This window comes from Macroventuria anomochaeta (assembly GCF_010093625.1).
Source record: "Macroventuria anomochaeta strain CBS 525.71 unplaced genomic scaffold BU25scaffold_1, whole genome shotgun sequence".
NCBI classification, from domain to species: Eukaryota; Fungi; Ascomycota; class Dothideomycetes; order Pleosporales; family Didymellaceae; genus Macroventuria; species Macroventuria anomochaeta.
In genome coordinates, this window is record NW_022985362.1 from 454,131 (window position 1) to 477,560 (window position 23,430).

Here is a 23,430-nt window from a genome sequence, read left to right on the forward strand (position 1 = left end):
TGACAGTTATTCCACGACAAACATGCCACCAGATACACGCACCCAGAACCACACCGAGTACCTCCAATCCGGCCTCATTCCCGTCGCCCCCACCAGCATCGTAAACACATGCAGTATCTGCCACGAATTCTACTCCTCGCCTGTCCTTCTCCCAGGATGCGGACACATCTTCTGCCGTACCTGCATAACAGCATGGTTCGCCACCGGGGCGAACACATGCCCCATGGACCGCAAAGTTCTATTCCTCCCTTCGCCTACTGACACTGACGAGGAGGACATGACAGATCTCTACGGCATGTCTGCTCTAGCTTCGAGACGTTTGAATACGGCGACGACGGTGAGGGCAAGACGAGCGGTTGAGAACCTCTTCATAGACGGCCAAATCGTCGCTACCAACGCCGTCCTAACACGTCGCGGCTGCCAAGTCGTAATCCATGACCTATGGTACCACACCGCTCGACTCTTACAATCTCTCGAAGGCTTCTGTGACCGAGAGATCGACCCTTTGGATTTGGATATCGAGCTTTTGAGAAGCTGTACCCAAGGAGCGGTTCCAAGGGGCGTAAGGTGCTCAGAGGAGTGCTGGGTCGTGCTGTATGGATGTGTGAGGCAGATGTTGGTGTGGCATCATCAGGGAGGCTGGCACAATGGATGTGATGGAGAGAGTTGGCTGCAGGTGGAATATTTGGAGGTTTTTGTTGATAGGTTGCATGAGGTTTGTGGTGGTGTGTGGCGGTAGGTGAAGATGCTCTTGCTATCGGCGCCTGGCTTGACTGCCTCCCGGCAGGCTTTTCTGAGCAGCAACTGCCTCTGTAAGCTTATTTTAGTCATCAAGCGTTGTTGAAAGAGGTGAAATCGAGATCTGTTTTGTTTACATCGATGTCGTAGCTGCCTTTTGCGGTCACTGCTTGTCATACCAAGACCTATGTTTACAGCTTCGTCGTGCTCACCTCTGTCATTTTCTCTCCAGCCTCACCCACTTTGACAATTTCAAAGTCTTTAATTCGTTCAATTCATCAGCAATGCCGTCCGCGATCGCTATCGTCTTGCACATGGGTGCACACAAGTTCCTTCGCCGTCTGAAGATGGGTTTGGCCCTTCTCTACATTCTCGTTGCTCCTCTCCTCTTCGCCGCCCAAGCGATTGTCCCAGCCTATTTCCCCAATTGTTTAGCATAAATTTGCTGTGGCTTCTGCAAATGTATCGCCTATTACAACAATTTCAGAACGGAATTGGCGGCCCCTCTCAGAACCTTCTGGCCCCAAGATGATTCTATGATTGGGAAATAGCTTGTTGGACCGATTCTCGCTGGAATCACGGAGCTCAGAACAACATCCATTTCTTCATGGGACCTTTTTGGTCATAGTTGCTGTCTTGACCTACTTACCCACCAAAGACGCATGTCGTCTCAAAGAGTTCATGATGAGACCACTTGAAGCCAACCAGGCCATTTCCTCTTCCTCTCTCTCGACACGATTCCTCTTCGGACATATCTTCTTTTTCCTCTCTCCGCCGGTGCCGCGAACAGGTCAGGTCGACCTCATTCGAAGATCCTTTGGAGTCGATCTCGACTTCCTCACGCTGCCGTGTCGTCGCCCGCTCTCTCGATACTCTCCCTTTGTCATCCACTCTGTCTTCTGGATCCCTCCCGGCTGCGACGAGACATGTCCGATCGACAAATACTAGTCGACTATCCCACCCCGTCACTTCGGTGCGGTGTTTAATCCCTCCGGGGTAGGGTGTGGGCCCTCATTAAGGATAGTGTCTTGTGTACTTCCTTAAGGAAGGTTGCATTGTTTTCACTAATGCTGTGTGCATTGTAACCCAACATAGCACCTTCTCATCGAGTCCAACACCATCCTCATGATCAGGAAGGAGGTTGACGACATTCTGGCCCTGCAATTTCATCGAAGCTATCTGCCTTGTAGCCAACATAGTACCTCATCATCCGCCCCAACACCATCCTCCCATTCAGCCAGGAGGTCTACAGTGGTTTGGTACTGCATAATCTCACGGATACATGCCAGCCAAACAAAATTCAGGGTTCATATGCGTGCCATGGTACCACTCTCCAACCCACAACCCCTCAAATATTGAAAACCAGACATAGTATCCAGCTACCATCGAGTAACCTTTGAATTCCTTCCTACGCATCTCGCACCCCGATTCCCTTCATCCAGCACCTCGAAAATGCATTTCATTAAAACCACTCCCATCTACTGCCATGTTCGCCTTCGCGCTCACCGCCGCCACACCAAGCCTAGCATCGCCTGTGCCTATCCCACCTGTACCTGACCAAGATCTCAAAGTCAGCATTGAGCAGATGTCGAAATTTGACTGTGTTATACGCTGTCTCCCTCCTACCCTCTCACCTTTACGACATGCTTCATGAATCATGATACTGATGTCGTTTTCTAGGGATCGTGCCTCTATTAGCATACACATGAATATGATTTGCAGAGCAAGAGCCGCCAGCAATTCTGCTTCACGGATGCGTTCCGTGCAGATATTTGAATAACACGGTCGTGCCTTGTATGCTTGAGCAGTGCCCCAGGGAGCAAATGCCGGAGATTGAGCAAAGTATGTTCTATGAGTGGTTGTGGTTGCGGAGTGAGAGAATGTGTGCTAACGTAAACTAGATAGCCGTGACTGGCTGCAAAGCTTCTGTGGGTATGGGGGCTGGCATCCGTGAAGAGCTGTGTGCATCTTCATAGTGTTGAATGGAACATGGCCGCTTCTGGCAACACGGGTCGATTTGAGATGTTCAACAGAATTAGGGCTCACGGTTCTTAATATTTGCATATTGGGTTGGTGTCGACGCTACCTCCAGGGCCCCATATGGAATGTTCCATGAAACGGGATTGAGATTTGCAATTCTCCCATTCGGGCTTTCGGGCTCGGCAGTCTGAGGACCTTCTGGGTCTTGTTTGGGACCTCCATTTCCTGAGTTTAGGGATCTCGCGGGTTTACGATTGTGAGACTTGTCACGATTTCCCTAGAATTGAGATGTACAATCTCCACATTTTGGATACGGGGTTGATGTCTCGTCTGCCTCCTGGGTACTATCGACACGAACCAAGGCGAAGGTTTAATATTGGGTATCATAATGGTCAAACGCAAAAAGTGAATACATGAACATATTCCTGGACTTGCTCACAATGCAGGACCAGCCGGCGTTGTGGGACTAGCGAGTCCCTTGCTCTTCCTTCTCTTTCTCTTCTCCTCTTTTGGCAGGCCAACCACGCTGCCTTTCCTACTTGGTCCTTCCAGAGCTAGAGGTGTTGCAATGCCTTTAGGTGTTGCCACGGCTGAGGGAGCCACGCTGGTAGGCTGAGTGTCGGTCTTCGTGATAGGCTGGGTAGATTGCGAGGCCTGACTGGCCTGCTCCTGAGCTTTGTTCCGTGCATCGACGTGGCTCTTCGAGTTTGTGAAGACGAAGGCGCCAGGCTCGCCAAGCAGGGGGTTCTCGTCCATGTACTCGTCTCCATAGGCATGTGTCAGGTTCAGGGAGCGCATGAAGAAGGCGTCTGAGAATTGGGTGGTGGATGCGGCAGAGTCGATGGCGGCTGTGGCGTCTTTGGTTTGTGATTGCGAGGTGGACGCATCAGGGTCTGTGGGTGCGAGCGTAGGGCTGCCAATGCGACTGGCAGCCGCGTCAGCCTTTGCAGGCTCATATGAGGGTGGGAGGTATGTGTGACCGGTTGCTGGTGACCAGTGCGACATGTTCTTGGATAGCTCGGCCATCTGCTGCATTCTTGTCGATACCGTCAGTAGACGCGCCTGGACAACATCCAGCAGGCTCGGCGCCATGAGCAGTCTTGTGCCTTGCGTGTAGTAGTTCCCCTCGTTCACTGTCTCCGGGTTCCCAGTTTCTCTGTTCTCGACCTTGCGCTGCCGTTGTATGAGCCATGGCTGTCCTTCGGCCTTCGGCTCGCCTGCGACGATGAACTGTAGCCCAGAGTTGTATTTCCGCAGCTCAGCCTCATACGTGGGGCGGTCGTTTAGTAGTTGCATGCCATTGGGGTGGCCTTGTGCAGTCGAGTATACGGCGCTGTTGTTGCTCTCTCCGTCGAAGAAGGGCGAGTTCATGAGGTAGAAGATGGCATTGTTGTCGCTGTCGAGATGCGCTAGCGGCATCTGTGGGTCGACATATTCCTGCTCGTCGAGGGGCGGTATTACGGCCGGCATCTTAACGTGTGTTCGTGATTGTGTCGTGTTGGAGAGAGAGATGTCTTCACGTCGTGGGGAAAGAGCTCAGCGGTCCAAGCTCCACCGCGGCAGGGACCTCCGTCATCTCGCCGCAACTTTCCCTTTCTGGTTTATTCACTCACCTACACCACACCACACTCCACCATGGATCTTCTGCAAACAGTGCGCAAAGAAGGCAGCCGGTATGTCGCACTCAAGCGAGGGAAACATGTCAGTGCTAATACTATCGTAGCGGCGGCCGTGCCGAGTTCAAGTGGGAAGATGTCAAGAACGACGCGCAGCGCGAGAATTACCTGGGTCACTCGCTCATGGCGCCAGTTGGGCGTTGGCAGCAGAACCGTGATCTTACCTGGTACGCGAAAGGTGACGCCGAGTCCAAAGAAGCTGAGGCCGCACGCCTCAAGGAGGAGAAGCGGAAGCTGAAAGAGGCCGAGGAAGACGCTATGCTTGCAGCCATGGGCCTGCCAGTGCCAGAACGGAACAACGCCAACTTGACACCACTGGGCGAGAGAGCGCATGAGGCGGATGTCAAAGATGCGCTAGAGGAGAAGGCAAAGGTCGGCGAAGATGAGGACAGGGCCAAAAGAAAGGACAAGAAGGACCGGTCGCAGCGACACAGAGACGATGGCGATCGTGACAGGCGGAGAAGGCATCGCTCAAGGAGTCGCTCGCAGGACCGAGATCGCCGTCACAGACACCGAGACCGCTCGAGGTCCCGCGATAGGCGAAGAGATGTCGACCGAGAGCGTGACAGGCGAAGGCGCCGTTCACGAAGCCGCGAACACAGGCGACGTGAAGACCGTGCCGAGCCCCGAAGAGAACGCAACCCAGATGGCGAACGATCACGATCACGATCGCACTCGAGGAACCGTCGCCGCCGGCGTGATTCGAGGAGCAGATCACCATACAAGGCTGAGAAAAGACGAGACTAGGTGCGCCTGTGGTCGCATTGTATCTCTGATTTCATCAAGTTCTTGGACTAATACAACTACTCACCTCTGGATCTTCGATTTGGATTGTCAGGCATGACTTTGGAGGTCTTCTCCAACTTTATCCCAGTAGGCCCGCTTCAACAATTGGACTCTCCTCATTAGTGACTGCCAGAGCTATGGCGATCTCAATCCTTCTCAAGTCTATGCAACAATCAACTTCACAACGCCTTGCCGACTCTGGGCCGCCTAAAGAGGTAGTAACAACTCAGAACAGCCTTCATGGAAGCAGTCAAGCCATCTCTCGACCGTAAGCGCACCTTGATAACTACCCACAAAGGCTCCATATCGCTCTTGAAGAGTGCCATCCACCAAAACCACAGAAGCTTGGAACCATCCGCGGCTCTTTGTTCGGCATCAGCATATAGCCTGTTGTACAATTGCAGAAGGTTACAGAGGCAGTTGCTGCTCAAGAAAGCCTGCCAGGAGGCGGCGGTGAGGTCATGAACTATGGCAAGAGCATCTTCACTTTTGCAGATGAGGGCGACTGAGAAGCCGCGCAAACGAGCACCTGGGCCTGAATTTCTTTTCGTCATTAGGTACTGACTGCTCTGGTACTTCCTTGTGCAACGACTTTGAGACCAGAGTACGAATCACAGCTCGAGAGCAACAAATAAGATTGCCATCGAAGCCGCTACAAGCTGCCCAAGCCCGATGAATAGGCTCCAGTCTCCATGTGCAATACCAAAGATGACTATGATCATCCAGATCAGAGCGAGTGCAACCAGAAATCGCAACAAACTGGCCCGCAATCGTTTGGTCTGCCATCCTAGTATGATCCTTATCGCCGGTAGCTTATCTGTTCGGTTGACTTTCTTCAGTCGAGACCTCCAGAACACCAGCGACGAACATTAGATAGCGATATGTGAGCTTACATATTATCAAGTACAAAGCTTTCCTGTGCCAGACCCTCCAGAACAGAGCGTGTTCCGTCCTTGGTATAGCCAATAGCAGACCAGGGATTCTGCACATGCTTCTGAAGTAGGGAAAATCGAGAAGGGAGTCTTTCCGTGTTTGAGCCTGTTGGATTTGGAACTCGATGCAAGGGCCGGTGTAGTATTCCATGCAGCTTCGGCAGGCTTGACCGTGGTAGTCGGTTGGTAGCCAGCATGGGTCCTCGTCATCGCTTGAGGCAATTACGTTATTGGCTTGCTAGCGAATCTTGTCGCTGCTGAGAGGGTAGATGTTGATGGGTATGCGGTTGGTTGCGTTCGAAGTTTCGATCAACTAACCTATACTTCCCGAACATCTACACTATAAAAGAGTACCCATCTCTTCCACTTGCCCAAGTGTACGTAGCAAGTCTCTCTTAGCTTGGAGTAAAATCATGGTGTCACTTTCGTGCCTCTTCAGTAGGCTTCATAGGTATGAAATAGCGTTTCCACACACCAGTTCTTGAGCTTCGCCTAGAGAAAGCGACTTCGCGCCCGTCCTGGGGACGATAACACGGTATTCGAATTTGCGAACGGCTCTTCACCCTTTCTTGGGAGAGCAAGGTAGCAATGCTGGCCCGCTCGACGTGAAGAGGGGCCGTCAGCCTTGCGCAGGAAGCCGTTGTTTTCCAAGTTGAGCTGACAGTGTACGCCCATCCGTCCCACTTCCTGGGATGGGACGCGTGTTGAGACTGGCAATGCATCCTGCTTGACCAGATCGATGGTACGGCATTCCCTTGTCACCACTGGCTCTTGGTGCTGTCCTCTCAGTCCTTGCCCCCTTGTGATTGGGCTTCCAAGCTCTAAACGCCAGATCACCCTCGCGCTCAAGACTATCCAAAGCAATTGAAGGACATGGTAGTAGGTGCATAGGTGTCGCGTGCTACAAGAACAAGTTGGGGACTGTGGATGTATTCCAGGGTGCAGACTTGAGTGGATTTCAGGTCAGCCTGATGGAATCGATGCTCGTGTCTCTGCCTAAGCATTGCCACTGGCCCAATTCTGCAGCCTCTTCGAAAACGCTTGCATTCGGCACTTAGCTGGCGCATGGCTGGCAGGTCGAGAGTAAACACCTGAAGTATATAGATCTTCCGCTATTCGAAAGGCGAAGGATAAACAATCAGCATCAGAAATCGAGTCCCGGAGGTCTTCACGGACATGTACCGGCTTTTTCTGTTGGAAAGAGCACACTGGGACGGTTACGAAAGAAAAGTAAACATACTGGGATCCTGATATGCGCCGCCGTCAGGCTGCGATGAAGTTCATCAACGTATTTTCATTACATCCACCCCATGTTCACAGACATCTACTTGCTACTATCTTCCACCACGCCATCGCTCTATAAACCGATTGTAGGCGCAGCCTTGTTACTAGCGCCCAGCAAACCCATCGTAAGTATATCATGTCAAGGCATACCATTAACACACTATATCGGCCGTGAACCCTTCTTTTATCTTTTCGTGCAATACCCGATGCTCATGTGAAAGGTTTTTTTCCGCGCAATACACCGAATCGCGCGAGATGATATCTGACAGAACCGCAAGAAGTATGGTATATGAACAGTAAAACATGCCGGCCCACCCAGTACAAATGCATGTAGCAATGAAAGTGAAGAGTAGCGGTGCGCCTTATGAGAAGTCGTGTGAGATCGTTCAAGATGTCGATTCCTCGATCTTCACGCCCTCAGTGACGGAGGGCATGGTCTTCGAGGTCGATGTTGCAGAATGTACAGGTTCGTCGATGGTTGACGCGGAGGTGGAGGGGAGTGTGCTGCTCCGGGGTGACTGTGCCGAGCTCGAAAGGCTCGGTGTGGGTGGTATATCGTCACGAGTTTCTGTGGGAGAGTCGGTGCGATTAAATCGGTCCATCTTCCTTTCGACCTGCAAAGAAATCAGTACAGTCGTCAGTGGTCACAAGGGATGAGTTCTTTACCGAGATAATCTGCTTCCCAGAGATGATCTTCTTCGCCTTCTCCAATTCAGGCTTGAGTGCTTCGACGAAGATGTCGTAGTCGGGGCGGGTAAGAGTCTCGAGCATCTTCTGAATCACGTAATTGCCAAACCCATCCTTCAGAAGGCTCAATAGATTGTTCTCGCCACGCTCGTTCTTCGTGATGACAGTCGATACGAGTTCACGACGTTCTGCTTCCGATCCGCAAACCAAGGAGCGCTCGACAACGTTGCTAGCGAACTTGTGTTTACTGAACATGAGAAATTGGTTCTTGATCAGTGTGATCATCTTTGCCCGATCTTCAGGCAAACCGTGCTCGATGACGTGCTGCACAACGTAGTTGCCGTAAGAGTCGGTGATGAGCTTGGGGCCAGCCGCGTGCAGTTCAGTGAGGATGAATCGGCGCTGAGGCTCTGGAATCTTCTCAACCAACCGCTGGATGACGCGGCAGCCATAAGAGTTGGTCGAAAGATTGTCAATCTGGCCTCTGAAGGAGTCAACAATTGGCTGGATGTACTCGATCGGGACTCGCTCGACAACTCTTTGGATGACGTGGTTGCCGTTCTGGTCCTTCACGGTCTTCAGTACGTCTTTTTCCAATTCCTTGGCCATGGCAGCTTGCTGGTCTACAAGCACGTGCTCGAGTGCCTTCTGCACAACTCGGCAGGCGTACATCTGGTTTGACAGCGCAAACACATGACCTTTCATCTTTCCAGCCAAGACGCGTTTTTGGATCTGATCACCATGCTCGAAGAACTTCTGGATCACATAGTTGCCAAAGACGTCTTGCATTAGCTGCAATGCGTTCTTCTCGAGTTCCCGGAAAATGTGGTCCTTCACCTCGCTGTTGGCGGTCTCTAGCTTTTGCTGGATGAAGCGGGATCCATGCTGGTCTCCAGCGAACTCCACTACGTTCTCGTAGATGTCGGTCAGCTCCCAGCGCTTGTTCTGCTTGCTCTCTTTCTTGAACGAGTCTAGTACAAGGCTCATGGCACCAATGTTGTCTGCGGCTTGCTGCATCCGCGGGCCTCGGGGCGCTTCGAGGACAGGCATCATAGGCGCCATCTGGACCATAGTCATGTGCGGTGGCAGCGCAGTCATGGGCATACCGTTCGGCATCGCATACTGATAGGCTTGGGGGTTGCGTAATTGGTTCATCGGCAGCATCTGCTGGTACTGTTGGTAGTATTGAGGTGGTGCGACATTGCGTCGTTCTTGCTGGATCTGGTAGCCCGCCAGCTTGTTCTGAACAAGCGCGATGTTGTTCGGGTGGTTGAGTCCCTGATCGCCACGATAAGTGGGGTTGAGGTAGTCGTGCACGGGAGGTGTGTGGGCGTGTGAGTAGAATGGGCTTTGTCGAACTGCGGTGTTGCCGTTCGGTGCGCTTCGAGTATCGTAGTTGACCGATCGGAATAGCGCATTAGGATCGCTCACCTGGCCGTTGGTGAAGCTGTCAGGTGTGTAGGTTCCAGAGCTGCGGAAGGCCTGAGCTTCAGGCTGGACAGGCATCTGTACGTCCTGGTAGGAATCGCGAGGGTCGTTCAGTGCTTGACCTGCAGGTGTGAACGCTGGCGTGAAAGCGTTGATGCTGAAGGAGGATCTGTGCGCTCCAAGGCGGGGTTCTTGCTCCTGCTCGTGCTTCATCTGAGCTTGAGCAAGCTGTAGTGACTCACTGTGAATAGAGCCATTGCGCTCCTGGAAGGGACGAGGGTTGGCGTGAGACAAGGAAGAGGTCTGACGTGCTCCTGACTGGGAGAATCGAGCAAATGAGTCAGCGTAAGGATTGTAATGACTACCTTCGGCACCATGTCTCGAGGGTGGTAGACTGCCACTGCACGATTGTGCACCACTGGTGGTGCCGTAGTGATCAGAGCCTGTCACACTCCGTCTATCATCGATGGGCGAGTGGACAGCTGCGTCCGGCCACGGCGAAACGGAGTTATCAGGTCCTTGCGGGCTAGCGAGCTCAGCCTGGCCAAAACCGAAGTTGGAAAATCCTTTGCTTAGTGAATCGACGTTGCGCGAGGTGAAGTTGGTCGAAGTAGGGTCGAGTAGTGGCTTGAGAGCCCTTACGCCTTGCCCCTGGTTTACCGACGTAGTTCGCGAGACAGAGAAGAGCGAGGATGGGTTTTCGCCGAATTGTGGTGCATTTTGGTTCTGTGCAACGGAGCGCTTCCGCGCGGGTGATACGCCAGAGCTCCTAATGTGGGAACTGTCTCCCCAAACCTGGGAAGGACGACTCTGCCTCCACTCAGACGCAGGAGGGGAAACGAGCGAGCCGGAGCCTGTCCTGCCCTCGGCGATATCGGCAGTCACACCAAGGAGGGCATTGCTGTCTGTGGGTGCGTTAGAACCTTGCCCTTAAACTCTGGCCAAATCGATTGACGTTGTGCATACCTCTGGGTCGCGAGCCGTCTCGAGGTGTCGAGCCAAAGCCAGACCCGACTGGCTTCGAGTTCCAAATGCTGTTGCCCCATGTGTAGGCCGAGCGATCGTTATCTGTGTTGTTGAGTGAGGCGCCACCTGCAAAATCGCGGTTTCTCGCCTGCAACGAGCCTGTTAGCCTTGTGTGCGTGCAACTATAGTTCTGGCCCATACGTACACTACCTGCCATGGTGGCCATGTTACAACCAAGAACTGTGGACGCGGAGTGCGGTGACGGCGGTCGGCGACGTTGCGCGGTAGGCGGTGATTAGACGGCGAGGTGAACTACTTGGGTGCACAGCAGCGCGGGGGCGGCTGATGTATGGTGTTGGCGGTGGTAAGCTGGACTGGACTCAGGCATCAGCACTGCTTGCGGCAGTTCGACGGTGATAGGCACACGACTCACCGGCACAGTGCAGTGTATGCAGCGAGGGTAAGAAGACGATATACGAAGGTGTGTACAGTGGACGGGACGGGCAGCGAAGGGAGGTGGCGCCGTCCTGTGTGTCCGTGGGCAAGGGAGTGCGGGTAGATATGTGCAGGTCCGCTCACGCCCTTGGGTTTGTGTAAAGTGGGAAGTTGCGTTAATGGCTGTGCATGCTAGACTCGAAGCGGTGATACTGCGCGCCAGGCGACGAACGCATCAGGATTCTGTCGACACAAAGATACGCCAGCGGGGATGCAACGCAAGGGCGACGAGCTCGAGAATCGCGGAATGCGAGCCGTGGGGTCGTTTTATATGTACTCGGGCGGTGTGCACAATAGCAGGCGGGCGAGAGAGGAATAATGCTGGGACACCCGGCGGGAGCTCGTGGAAGACTGGCGACCGGCTGCACGCGTCCGCAGAGTGGAGTGCGAGGTGTCGACGTTTGCCTGTGCAGAGAGGGGACTGCAGCGCCTCGTGAACGAATGTCGCAAAGGCCGAGAGGCGAGGAGGATCGGCAACTACTACTGGCGTCCGCTGGGGAAGGGACGCTAGTGTCGCAGCCTAAGAGCTTCAACTAGGCAGTCCTCACGGCCAACGTAGAATAGTCTACCGCTGCAACGTTGACTGCAGGTGAACTGCCCTTCAATTGATGAGTAGGGCAGACGTCGCAGGGCGCACACGATCGCTTTTCTGCGGCCGTCCTCGGTAGGCGTTGCGCGGCGCTCGCGTGTGCAAAGGACGAGTCAGGGATTAATGCGGCTGCGCAATCCGGGCGATCAATCTGATGTGGCAGAGAGAGACAAAATGAGATGAGACAAGACGTCGGCCCTGATATGGAGAGGAGCAGCGCAGGATTATGTACGGCCTGAGGCGTGTTTCACGACCGCCCTGCCGCCATGCCGAACCTCTTTACACCTCGTCTGGGCCCCAGTCGTCTGTGCCCAAGCTCTGCTAGCTCTGCCTTTGCTCGTCGAGCTGCACGGATGCTTGCCTGCGACGCCAACCAACGGGCATTCACCAGGTGTGCGGACAGCTCTCAGTTGAGCGTGGCTGCGTCTCTGGAGCCACCAGGCTTGCCTAGTCCAGCCATGGAACGCCTTCAACTAAGCCCTCTCCACTGTCGATCACAAGTCGAACTGCTGTTCACATCTTGAAGAGTACGTCACACGATGGCGAATGCACCTATCGAGAAGAGCTGTCATTGCGCGTCACATGGGTCACCATGAGCAGCCTGGCTCCTGCAATTACGAATCTGCTTGCAGCGTCGAGATACATACCATACGAGGCTGCAACTCGGCTCTCGCGCATCCACAGGAGCGCCGCTTCCCCGCCTTGTGTTCACATATGTGCTGCGCTGGCGCCCTTGTAAGCACAGCAAGTTGCTGCCTCCAATCGAGCTGTCTCTTCACTAGGTGATCGAGGGACAAGCTACCTCGTCTATACACGAACCTCTACTTCCTTCCATTCTCCGGTCTTCGTGAAGACACAATTTGCAGCTTCACCGCTCTTTGCGGCTGCTTGATCAAGATGCTGTGGTGGTACAGCCAGCGAGTGCATGCAGAGTGCAGCCGTAGGCACGTGAGCTCTCTTGGCCTCACAGTCGATGTGTGGAGCCCACAAGAGGTAGAACAGCCTCGGGCGTCCAGCTGTCACATATCTTGACAACCGGCTTGGCTGTTGTGAGAACGAAGGTACCAAACGTTCCAACGTCTCAGGGCAAGGCCAAGCAGTGCAGACGTTTGACAGCCTTCGGGGATCAAAGCCTTGCAGTGAACAGTGGGACGCCCAAGTGGCGCGCATACCTGCATCCGCGGAGCTTTTGCATCTCCAAAGCATCCTGGCAGCCAAAGGCAGCTGTCAGGATTCGTCGGGTCAGACATTGAGGAGCGTTGTTTGTTTGACGACATGCCTCGAGCCTTACAATCGGCTGGCACGTGGCATTTCCTGCTCCCTTCAAGTTTTGACAATGGCAAGCGGGGATTCCACGTCCACCACATTCCTGGTTGCCGCCTCAACACGAATCGCTGGGCCATTGTTCAGCATCATCCTGACAGATCCCACACCCACGCGCGCCGTCCGTCTCAGCTATCACTGTCATTTCCCCGCGATCTCAACCGTCACAGCTGAGACAAACGCGGAGTGTATCGTCAGGCAAAAGCTAAAGACAGACGTCGAGTGCCGATGCTTCGCAGAACTCAAAAGGCAGCGAAAGGCAGCGAAAGGCAGCTGGGTGTTTTGTTGTTGCGCGACCATTGTTGATCGTCGACGTTCAGGGCAATCCTCCGGACAGCTAATCTTGGAACACTACTCAGGTACACATCCGGCCTTACCCCTTGCACTTGTCCTAACCTGGGCATCTTGAAGGCCGACCTTCGCTGGCCGACTGCAACTCCACAACTCGTTTCTATACAGAAGAAGGTCATGCGCCAGGTATCGTATACTTCATTGGATATCCCCGTTGCGCAACTGTTGAACAGCCCCAGCGCGCGTCGACATCCAGGAACGGGACGACTGGCCAGACTCTGCCGTCATTAATTACGACCTTCCCTTAGCGCGGCGCTTCCAGGGTCCTTTCAGTTAGTGTAACGCGTTGCGCCCCACTATTATCTGTGTTGACGGTGAACAGCCTTGTCTGCCCTGCGCCAAACAAAACTAAAGCCCGCCTTTCGCTCTCAACCTTCGACCTCCTTGCTCCTCTCACGGTCCTGCCCACTGACACCAACCTTCCCTTGCGGTACTGCATCACTCTTTCTGCAGTATTTGCGTTCATTCATTCGACCTTGTGTCTCTCGTTCTCTATCTTTATCTCCGGTGACGACAGCGCTTCCTTAGGTGAGTTTCGGCCCTCCCCAGTTTCGGCTGGAGAAAGTCTGCCAAGCAGCACACTAAATACCCACACAAGCGATTAGCTTTGCGGAGGTATACGAGCAATGCTAACATGGAGACAGCGAATACGATCCATAATCACTATTCACTGCAATCGCATCATCTGGAACGCCATCTGAACGCCATAACGACCACACTGTCACCACCGACTACCCAACATGATGACTATTAAGAATCTTACCGCACGCTCCGAGGATGGAGACGGTTCCAACAACATGACTATTGCGCTCCTGACTACACTGGCTATCCTCGTCGTTCTCGCTCTGGTCCTCCTGAGCGCACTCGTCTACCTCCGCAACATCCGCCGCGCAAGGAAACAAGCCGAGCAAGACGCACAACTGCCCCTCTACGAGAAGCGACAGTCAGGCCGCCGACTCACTATCACTACTATGCCCTACGGCAAGGGCCGCGAGTCTGTTGTCGTCTACTCAGAGAAGCAAGACCTAATGAACAGCGCCGCAAGCTCGCCCACCAGCCCGGTACCCGAGATCCGCATCACATTCCCCGACGAGGTCGATGAGTCTGGCAAGCGCCAATGCGGTCGGGTTGTCGTAGTTCGTGTCGGCGAGCACAGCGTTGGGCTAGAGCCTGTTAACGACGACCTGCCCCCTTATCAGCGCGACGCATCAGACCGCTTCGACTCGCTGGACCTCGACCGCATTGGAGGACTGAAAGAGAAGGACGACAAGTACTACGCCTAAGCTCTGCATCATTACTGTCAACGCCCGACCGGACTGCAGCAATGGATTCGGGACCCCGGGCTACATTGAGCCACTTGGCTACGACTTATTTTGATGACGGCAAAAGGCGCTGATTGTCAGTTTCTAGCCTATGCCACGCCCGTCTGGAAGGCAAGGCATGGCTTTGAGCCACTTGTAAATTTCTTCGAGTTGACTGGCCCCTGTATACCCTTCATGTCTGGCTGTCGCTCTGCTGAGGTTATGTCCTCGTACATAACTGTTATTTCTAATGTATGATATGCCACTCTCTCGAGCGTCTGTAGTTGTGCAGCAAGAGAGCAAATACAAATCTTGACAAGAACGATCAATATGTGCAGCAGCGTTTTGCGGAAAGTGTAGCGTGATGTGACGTCGTGACTTCCAAGACATCGTCAACTGCCATCGTGAACCAGAACCATACTGAGACTCGCGTTGCGCCTCGTGCAAGCCATGTTCAGCCCTTACCGCAGACGGAGCACCTCGATGGATCCGCAAGCCGCATGAATGTCGGACGTCTCGGCGAAATTTGTCTCCACCACAACCAAAACATCACAGCTCACCTCCGCCCGCAGCGCTCAGCACGACATTCCTCATCTATGGGTTCTTCCGCTCCTTAATACCCCTTTCCTAGCGCCACTTCGATTCCTGGGCTCCTGAGCTCCTTGACACTACCATGGAGAACGGGGAGATCTTCACGTCTCTCGAAGAGATCACCGCTGAAGCAAAGGCTAAGGCGGAGAAGCAGCGCGCTGAGGAAGCGCAATTGGGTGGCCCGAAGCCGACTGTCACAGATGTGAGGACTGCGAAGAAGGCTGGAGAGGTGCACTTCAAGGCGCAACATGGCATTGTGGTTGCTTTCTTCAGTTTCATCCTGTATGTCTGGCACCCAACCCATAAGCAATTGTACAAAGCTAACCACCACCAGCGTCCTTCACATTCTTGGCATATACCTGTTCACGAGCGGTTTTCTCCTTACTCGCTTAGTCCTTCCACATAGATCTGAATGCGCCGTCCCTCCGATCGAGCTTACAAAAGGTTACGTAGCGGGCGATGCGGGGAAAGGGTGCTGGCATCCCAAGACATACGACAAGGCCATTGTGGTTATCGTAGACGCGCTGCGTTACGACTTCACGGTACCATTCGAGGCTCAGTTTGAACCCGTAAATCTCGAGAAGCAGGCCGAGCGTGCCCAAGCGGCCTCCTCTGAGAAGAACGTTGCGCCTCGCCATTTCCATAATGCCATTCCCGTACTCTACGAGACTGCCAAGCAATCGCCGAAGAACGCGTTCCTCCTGCCTTTCATTGCGGATCCACCGACAACGACACTGCAGCGATTGAAGGGACTGACCACCGGAACGTTGCCTACGTTTGTTGACGCTGGAAGCAACTTCGCGGGCACTGCGATTGACGAGGACAACCTGGTTGCACAATTGAAGGACGCTGGTAAGAGGGTAGTGCATTTGGGCGACGACACATGGCACGCGCTGTTCCCTGGATACTTCGAGCCGAACCTCACCCACGCATACGATTCGTTCAACGTTTGGGACCTACACACAGTTGACAACGGCGTTACAGAGCACATGTTCCCCCTTTTGAAGGCTGAGAACTCGACGAAATGGGACGTCATCTTCGGACACTATCTGGGCGTGGACCATGCGGGACATCGTTACGGACCGGACCACCCTGCCATGGCGGCGAAGTTGAATGAAATGGACGCCGTGTTTCGACGCATGATCGAGGAGATCGATGATGACACCCTACTTGTAGTGATGGGCGATCACGGCATGGATGCCAAGGGAGATCACGGTGGGGAATCAGACGACGAGATCCAGGCTGCGCTGTGGATGTACTCCAAGAGGGGGGACTTTGGCCGCATCGATCCTTCCTTTGTACTCCCACCTGCACACGCGAAGGACAGACCCGTTGCGCAGATTGATCTCGTACCCACTCTTTCATTGCTCCTAGGCCTACCCATTCCGTTCAACAACCTCGGAAAACCGATCGACGAGGCTTTCGTTAGTGCCAAGGGCGTCGGTTTTGAGAATTTGGCGACTGTCAATCGTCTAGCAAGCGCCCAGATCCATCGCTACCAGGGCGAGTATGCCAAGGTTCGTGGCCTAGATGAAAGCACTTTCTCCAGCTCCCTTTCGTTGTGGCCTGCTGCGAATGAAGCTTGGACTTCAGTCTTCCAGCGGATGTCCTTCGGTGGAAGTACAGCCAAGGGAGAACAGATGAAGGCATCCTACAAAGCTTTTGCTGCTTACCAGCAGGAGAACCTGCGCATCTGCCGCTCGCTTTGGGTACGGTTTGACGTGCCTAGGATGATCAACGGTGTACTGATCCTGGCTTTCAGTGTACTCCTCATTGCACTGTATGCTCGAGGTTTGATCGGAGATCGCGCTGAGATCACACCTGTCTTCTTCACTAGGGGTCTTTTGGGCACTGTGCTTGGTGCCGTGCTCGGTCTTGTTGTGTCACTTGTGCTGCCAGACACGCCGAAAGAGCATATTGTGGCCTTCGCGGCAGCTATGACTGGCATTATTGGCGTGCTATCCGCCTTCTTCTCGTTCCGCAACCGTCTTGGATCTCCATTGCCCAACAACATTTGGGGCTACACGAGTTTCATCTTCACTGTCTCCCTGTCGGCAGGTTTCGCAGCCAACTCGTTTACTATCTGGGAAGACGAGATCCTCTTGCATTTCCTCACTACGTTTGGTGTCCTTGCCGTTATCTCTTCGTTCCGACAAAAGAGTATGTCTGATCGCACCCTTGGTGTGTACCATTCGATTCTCTTCACTGTTCTGCTGCGCGTTGCAAGCTTCTCAAGACTCTGTCGAGAGGAGCAGATGCCTTACTGCAAGTCAACTTACTACGCATCTGCTCTCTCCACCACCTCTGCACCGTGGCAGCTCATCATCCCGGCCGTCGCTGCGCTCCTCGTCCCCACCTTCGTTAAGAGCTATTACGAGGGAACTAAGAGCTACCAAAACATGGCAGTCATGTGGATCGGCATCGTCCTACGCTTCGGCCTAATGCTCTCCGCCGCATACTGGGCCCTCGACGCCGCCGACGATGCCGACTGGTACCCAGCTTTCTCCAGCATCATCAAAATCACCAAGCAAGCGCTCGCCCAAGGCGTCCTCATCCTGGCCTTCGGCATCGGCTACGCCCTCTACAACTGGTCCAAGCCGCTCCTCAACATCGAAATGGCCAACCAAGGCACAGACAAAGAACAAGTCATCATCCACGGCTACGCAAACGTCCACGGCAGCCGCTACGCCCTCCTCATCACCATCTGGTACCTCGCCGTCGCGCTGCTGCAGAAGCCAATGGGTGCAGGCGCCATCGGCATCCTTGTCTGGCAACTCTTCTCCCTCTTCGAGATTATCGACACGAACAACCTGCGCCAATCATCCATTGGCCCCGTCGTCCTCGGTCTCCTAGGCTCATTCCACTACTTCAAGACCGGCCACCAAGGTAGCTTATCAAGCATCCAATGGGAGTCCGCATTTATCCCGCTGAAATCCGTCCGCTACCCTTGGACACCCATCGTCGTCATCCTGAACACGTTTGGAGCGCAAATTCTGTGCGCTGTCGCGGTGCCTGCGCTTGTGCTGTGGAAGGCGCAGCCTAAGCAGCGGCGCTTGCTTAGTACGGTGGCTAAGGCGATTGCTACGCATATCTTGTTTTATGCTGTGATCAATCTGGCGACAACGATGTGGGCGGGCCATCTGAGGAGACACCTCATGCTTTACCGCATTTTTAGCCCGAGATTCATGCTTGGGGCTACGGTGCTGCTTGTTGTTGATGTTGTGGCGATTTTTGTGGGGTTGTGGGGTGCGCGCATGAGTATTCTGAGTGTTGCGGAGGTATTTGGGTTTGCTTAAGAGGTGGACTGAGGGGATCAGGATTGTTGTATAATAATCATGGGGGTGTACGGCATTGCATGCGTCTGTCGACGCCGGGTTTCCTTATCGTTATAGCATCAAGAGACTCGTCTTGCGAGCGTCATTAGATCTCATTGCCATCAAGCGTGTTCATGTTTTCCATCATCTCTGTATTCTTCTCATTTCTGTTCTCATTCTTGTCTGGCAGTCACCTCCGCTCTCCCACCGCCCGATCTTCGTGTTACGCCATCGCTCACAGTGAGGTGAGGTTAAGGCAGCTCCCTCGCACCTGCCGCTCGCGGTAGCTACAAATATCTCCCTGCGGTGAGCTTACTTCTCTCTTCCACCACACTCGACAAAAACACGCCAACCGTGGCCAATTGAGATACGGTGCAATTACGGCCTCTGGCCCACATTACGACTGCATTTTTCACGGGCGGAGAGCGCCCCTCTACAGTTTACGACATTATATTGTTTCTGTTTGCGATTGCGATCTCTCGTGACGAACTTTGTCTGGAGGAGGCTGCCACAATGTTGGGTCAGACTTAGCAGTCTGTCCGCGACGGCGAGGAGACGTATTCTGGCACGAAAGCATATGCAGGTGGGAGACACACCTCTACGCGCTCGTGTACTTTGTCGATACTGACCAAGACTAGACTCTGACGACTTTCCAACGACAACGAACCATGCGTGGCAATCGTTCATCATACTCTTCCCTCTCCTTCATCAAAGATTCAGCTTCGTTTGAAAGAATGGCCAAGGCGAGTTGATTGATGACTCGAGCAACGCCATCCCAGTTGCAGGGTCTCAAGGGCCGGTTCAGCTTGGAAAATAGTTTTGAATACCCACTTGGCTATCTACTCAACACGGGCGTTGCTGTTTCTGAAACCAACGGTTCCAACCTCGATATATACATCGCCTTTCTCTGGCTCATCCCCAACTCCGCTTTTCGCTAGCTTACCGCGAGCGGCCACGTAAATTCTCCGTCTTTAGAGCTGGATGTCGATCCCATCTTGACTTTGCTTGCTCGTCAATTGATGATGCAACCAATGGTCACCCAGCTCGGAGCCAGTCCTAGGGCGGCTACAACAAGCCAGGCTCGCTTCAGGTCGCGAAGAGAGGCAGGGATACTACTCAACTCCACACCATGTAAACATACAGCACGTCCTCCACCACCAAAATATTTTCCAAATCGCACCCTGGAGCCCTTCAGCCCACCCAGCGAGAGTGAGAGGATGACGACGCGCATCTACTTTGGGTAGGTGCCATTGTAGGCAGTCTGGCGCGCCGTCTTGCGGGTACCAGGCGTCTTTGCAACGCTGCCCTTCTTCACCTTCTGCGCCTTGGGCGTCTCTGGCAACTTCGGCTGAGCCGCAAGAGCACGCACAGGCGAAGGGGTCTTGGACTTGCGCCCCGGCGAGGGCTGCTGCTCAGGCGAACCCTTGCCGCTCGAGACGGAAGCGGCGATGTCATGCAGTGGAGAGCTGCGTGCGCGCTTCGGCGAGGGGTAGCCGTTTGGTGTGCCATCAAGCGAAGGAGAGAGCGATTTGCGCTTCTTGGAAGGTGGGGAGGGAGGGAACTGCTCCTGGTCGTGCGAGAGCGAGCACTCGTTAATGTGCTGGGTACCTCCAGCCTCGCCGGCAGGCTCAAGACTCTCGACATTTTGTGTAGGGTTGGTGGCTACAAATGGTGAAGTAGGCACCGATGGAGAGCTTGGGGTAACTGTGGTGGTTACAAGTGCAGCAGGAGGGTCGTCTGGAGTCTCATTCTCGGAGTCGGAGCAAGTCACGACTGGTCCAGTGGACCAGTACGCGAACGGGAGGGTGTTTTCAGACTCAATTGGTGTGTCCTCGATAGCTTGGACAGACTCAACGTTGGGAGGAGAACCCGCAATTGGGGATAGCGGGGTTCCGGAGCACTTCACACCGTGAAGCTTGCGGACTACAGTCGTAGAATGCGATGGGAGAGGCTGGCGCTTCATGAAACGCGGTGTGTCGATGGGACGACCATTTGACGGAGCAGCCTTGGTCTTAGCCATTGCCTCTGCGATCCAGCTGGGCGCAGTGTAGTCATGCTCATCTCCATCGGATGAGGAGGAGGAATCAGATGTGTAGAGGTCTTTGTTAGTGTAGTCAAGTCCGAAGCTCCCGAGCTGAGGTGGGTGTGGAGGCTTCACGTGCTGCTTGTCCTTCAGAGACTTCATGGGCCGTTTGCCCTTCGCCTTAGCGGACAGTCTGGGCGCTTCGGTGACGGCGAGAGTGACAAGCTCGTTACGAACAGTGATGGTGTCGTCCTCGCAGCCCGACTCGTAGCCGTCATCCTCCTTGGGCAGCGCTGGTGTGGGTGTAGACGCATGTCCGACAAGGATGTTCGACTCGGGTGGATGCGCGGCGGAGCGTTGAGCGAAAGAACAAGGCGTCGCAAAGAGATGCTGCGGTCCGTGTAGTAGAGGCGAGCTGACTTTGTCGACGTCCATCACAACGCGGTACCGCTCAAGCTCAAAGCGAAGCTGCCTCTGTGAGGTGAGCAAGTCTCGGTTGACGTGGTCGGCATCCTGCATAGGGGAGTCGCTGCGGGGGACTTCTGTGCCGAAGGAGATACGTGCCTTGATCGCAGAGGTGAGTCTAGGCTTCGGAGTACGTTCATCGTCGATGTTGGGCTGGTCAGGTTCAGGAAGGAAGCCACGCAGAGACTGAGAGTACGGAGATTGAGAGTACGGAGATTGAGAATACGGAGACTGAGAGTAAGCAGCAGTGAGGTGCGGTCCTTTGCGGTCCTTCGCCGTATCGTGCTTGTTCTCCCGAAAGCGCTTGTGTGAATGCTCTCCACCCGTGTAGCCTTCACACGTGCGCTTGAGCTCCTTGATCACCTCGTCTGCCTCGTTCTTGGTAAGATGCTTATCAACCATACGCATCACCTCAGGCTCCATCTGCTTCAGCAGCTCTTGGGGGTCTTGCAGCAGTGCCTCGAAGTCCGGGCGGTGCTGGAAGAAATGAATAATGTGGTAGATCGCGAGCTGGCCTTTGGCGCGGTCACATTTGTTGCGGTTGAGGTAGGCGTAGAGAGCAGATGCACCCGTCATGCCGGTCAGAATGCCAGCAAAAAAAGCACCGTAGTACGACTGTGAAGTGGGGAGCTGCGCTTGACTAAAGAGGAATTGTGTGACAGCATTGGCCATCGCAGACAGAGAAGACACGGGGCGTGAAGCAGAGGCTCGCCACTCGTGAACGGAGTTCACTGTGGAAGCTGTTGCAGCGGATGGCGCCATCGTAGCTATGGGGGCAGTATTAGTGGCTGGTCTCGCTAAGGACAGAGAAGTCATGATACCTTGAGAGAACAGTATTGATGCCGTGGCCATGAAGTTGTTATTTGCAGCCGTTTCTGTTGTGTGTTGTGGTTGAGTGCGCGGTTATCGAAAAGAGTTGTGGTGAAGGTCGGTGGCGGGCGTGGGACGTAAATATACACCGGGTGTCGGAATGGTGAAAGCAGATTATCTTGTTACCACTACAAGCCTTATGATTTTGATGCGGTAGTGCTTGGTCGTACCAGGCGTTGGCTTGTGTTGTGAGGCAGATGTAGACAGTTGTCGTGGTGGTAAAGACCGCGAATTTTCGACGGGAAGGTGGACTGTAATCAAACACCAGAGCTCGGAAAAGCGAATGATGGCAATGTATTATTATCGCTGTTATATAGATGGTGTAGGTGCAAAGTGCTTCCGCGGAGGAAGTGTTATGGGTGAGTTGCAGACTTGTGCGGTTGCTGACAGTAGTCGTTGTGGTGGAGACAGTAAGGAGCGGCGGTGGATGTCACATGTAAACAAACGAGACGGGAAGAAGGCAAGTGAAAGAAAGGTCACGCTGTGGTTCTGGTGGTTTTGGTGGCGTTGGTGTGCCAATGCAGCGCGAGTGTTGGGACGGTGAACTGTCTTCCTTCACCTGGAAACGACTTGGCGATGCATCACCGGGAGACTACGCGAAAGAGAACTGATGGCTCAAATGTTACCTGTGTAGATATTCCAAGCTTAACTTGAATGGAACAGACCTACGAGAGGCGCAATGCTTCAAAAGGACAGGTTTGAGCTAAGGTTGATTGCCGACTTGCCCTTTTGGTATCCTGCGGAGCGTTGAGCTCCTGCCCAAGCAACATGGAATTTTGATCGGCAAAAGGTTCACATTGCCCGTTGTTGAAGACATAATGCAAGTGGGCAAACTGGCTGTTACATCTATGCATGCGTTCAGGTGAGCTAAAAGCTTCTCGAAAAGAGAATCGATTTACCATTTCGAGATATGATCGGACAGGCGGAAGCCCCTCATCATCATGAATCGCTTTCCACTACAGTTGCGAAACTTCTCTGGTTACTCAAAATGCTCGCTCATCACATCCCCTTCATCCGTCCCTGCCCATACTGCCCCATCCCAATATCTTCCCTCCCGTACCTTCGATTAAATTCCCCTACGCTTCCACCCATCCCGTATCGGCCGCCATGCATCTGCCCACTCCTATCATTCTGCAGCGCGTTGCCATATATATACTGCGAATCGACCGTCCGGTTATTCCACGGCTTGCCCTTATACTTCTGAGCGAGGAATTTTGCGAGCAGGGTACCAATGACGAGCCAGAACACCGCGAGCGCGAGTACGAAGGGTATGAAGAGACCCATAGTAGAGTGACGTAGGTTAGCAGCGTGTGTGGTGTTCCGATGAGGACGAGTATGTGCTCAAAAGTAAAGTTCAAATTGTATCTGATTTGGTAGATTGCGGCAGTGGCTGTGCTTTACTGACAGATAAGACCGAGGAGAAGAGGATGTAGCAGCAGGGAAGCAAAGGAAGAGAAAGAGAATGGAGTGAGGTTCGGCGGAGGAGCGGAGGTCATCGACTAAGCGCTGTCTGGGGAAGTTCCGAGGTTTGTGGGGTAGCTCCAATGAGTGACGTGCAGGAGTGCCGCTCCATGGCGTCCGATTGGCTCTGACACACATGCATGGAGAGACAGCTATTCTCGTGGTGATAG

At 53.8% G+C, this 23,430-nt stretch overlaps 8 protein-coding genes across 8 annotated transcripts; 4 read left to right on the plus strand and 4 right to left on the minus strand.

The window, feature by feature from the left end:
- Positions 1–22: 22 nt before the first annotated feature.
- On the plus strand, positions 23–1,686 carry BU25DRAFT_453101 (uncharacterized protein; the record flags this gene model as incomplete). Its single annotated transcript, XM_033700065.1, has 2 exons — positions 23–536; positions 1,397–1,686. 2 exons carry the CDS (start codon positions 23–25, stop codon positions 1,684–1,686), a joined length of 804 nt encoding a protein of 267 aa, XP_033567507.1.
- A 1,467-nt stretch (positions 1,687–3,153) lies between these two features.
- BU25DRAFT_328774 (uncharacterized protein) lies at positions 3,154–4,137 on the minus strand (the record flags this gene model as incomplete). Its single annotated transcript, XM_033699540.1, has 1 exon — positions 3,154–4,137. One exon carries the CDS (start codon positions 4,135–4,137, stop codon positions 3,154–3,156), a length of 984 nt encoding a protein of 327 aa, XP_033567508.1.
- Positions 4,138–4,337: 200 nt separating this feature from the next.
- Positions 4,338–5,250, plus strand: BU25DRAFT_3770 (uncharacterized protein). The gene is made up of 2 exons (XM_033699623.1): positions 4,338–4,391; positions 4,442–5,250. Exons 1-2 carry the CDS (start codon positions 4,354–4,356, stop codon positions 5,139–5,141), a joined length of 738 nt encoding a protein of 245 aa, XP_033567509.1. The 5' UTR covers positions 4,338–4,353; the 3' UTR covers positions 5,142–5,250.
- A 2,448-nt stretch (positions 5,251–7,698) lies between these two features.
- Positions 7,699–10,926, minus strand: BU25DRAFT_3777 (ARM repeat-containing protein). Its single transcript, XM_033699624.1, has 5 exons — positions 10,911–10,926; positions 10,683–10,851; positions 10,478–10,625; positions 8,063–10,416; positions 7,699–8,010 (listed from the first exon to the last, which is right to left on the minus strand). Exons 2-5 carry the CDS (start codon positions 10,701–10,703, stop codon positions 7,783–7,785), a joined length of 2,751 nt encoding a protein of 916 aa, XP_033567510.1. The 5' UTR covers positions 10,704–10,851; positions 10,911–10,926; the 3' UTR covers positions 7,699–7,782.
- Positions 10,927–13,667: 2,741 nt separating this feature from the next.
- Positions 13,668–14,865, plus strand: BU25DRAFT_405231 (uncharacterized protein). Its single transcript, XM_033699724.1, has 2 exons — positions 13,668–13,763; positions 13,880–14,865. The coding sequence occupies exon 2, from the start codon at positions 14,033–14,035 to the stop codon at positions 14,516–14,518; it is 486 nt and encodes a 161-aa protein (XP_033567511.1). The 5' UTR covers positions 13,668–13,763; positions 13,880–14,032; the 3' UTR covers positions 14,519–14,865.
- Positions 14,866–14,984: 119 nt separating this feature from the next.
- Positions 14,985–18,584, plus strand: BU25DRAFT_486450 (uncharacterized protein). The gene is made up of 2 exons (XM_033700160.1): positions 14,985–15,409; positions 15,462–18,584. The coding sequence occupies exons 1-2, from the start codon at positions 15,210–15,212 to the stop codon at positions 18,421–18,423; spliced, it is 3,162 nt and encodes a 1,053-aa protein (XP_033567512.1). The 5' UTR covers positions 14,985–15,209; the 3' UTR covers positions 18,424–18,584.
- A 1,088-nt stretch (positions 18,585–19,672) lies between these two features.
- Positions 19,673–21,781, minus strand: BU25DRAFT_416561 (uncharacterized protein; the record flags this gene model as incomplete). Its single annotated transcript, XM_033699887.1, has 1 exon — positions 19,673–21,781. The coding sequence occupies one exon, from the start codon at positions 21,779–21,781 to the stop codon at positions 19,673–19,675; it is 2,109 nt and encodes a 702-aa protein (XP_033567513.1).
- A 907-nt stretch (positions 21,782–22,688) lies between these two features.
- BU25DRAFT_405233 (uncharacterized protein) lies at positions 22,689–23,403 on the minus strand. The gene has a single exon (XM_033699725.1). The coding sequence runs from the start codon at positions 23,081–23,083 to the stop codon at positions 22,799–22,801; it is 285 nt and encodes a 94-aa protein (XP_033567514.1). The 5' UTR covers positions 23,084–23,403; the 3' UTR covers positions 22,689–22,798.
- Between the last annotated feature and the right edge of the window lie 27 nt (positions 23,404–23,430).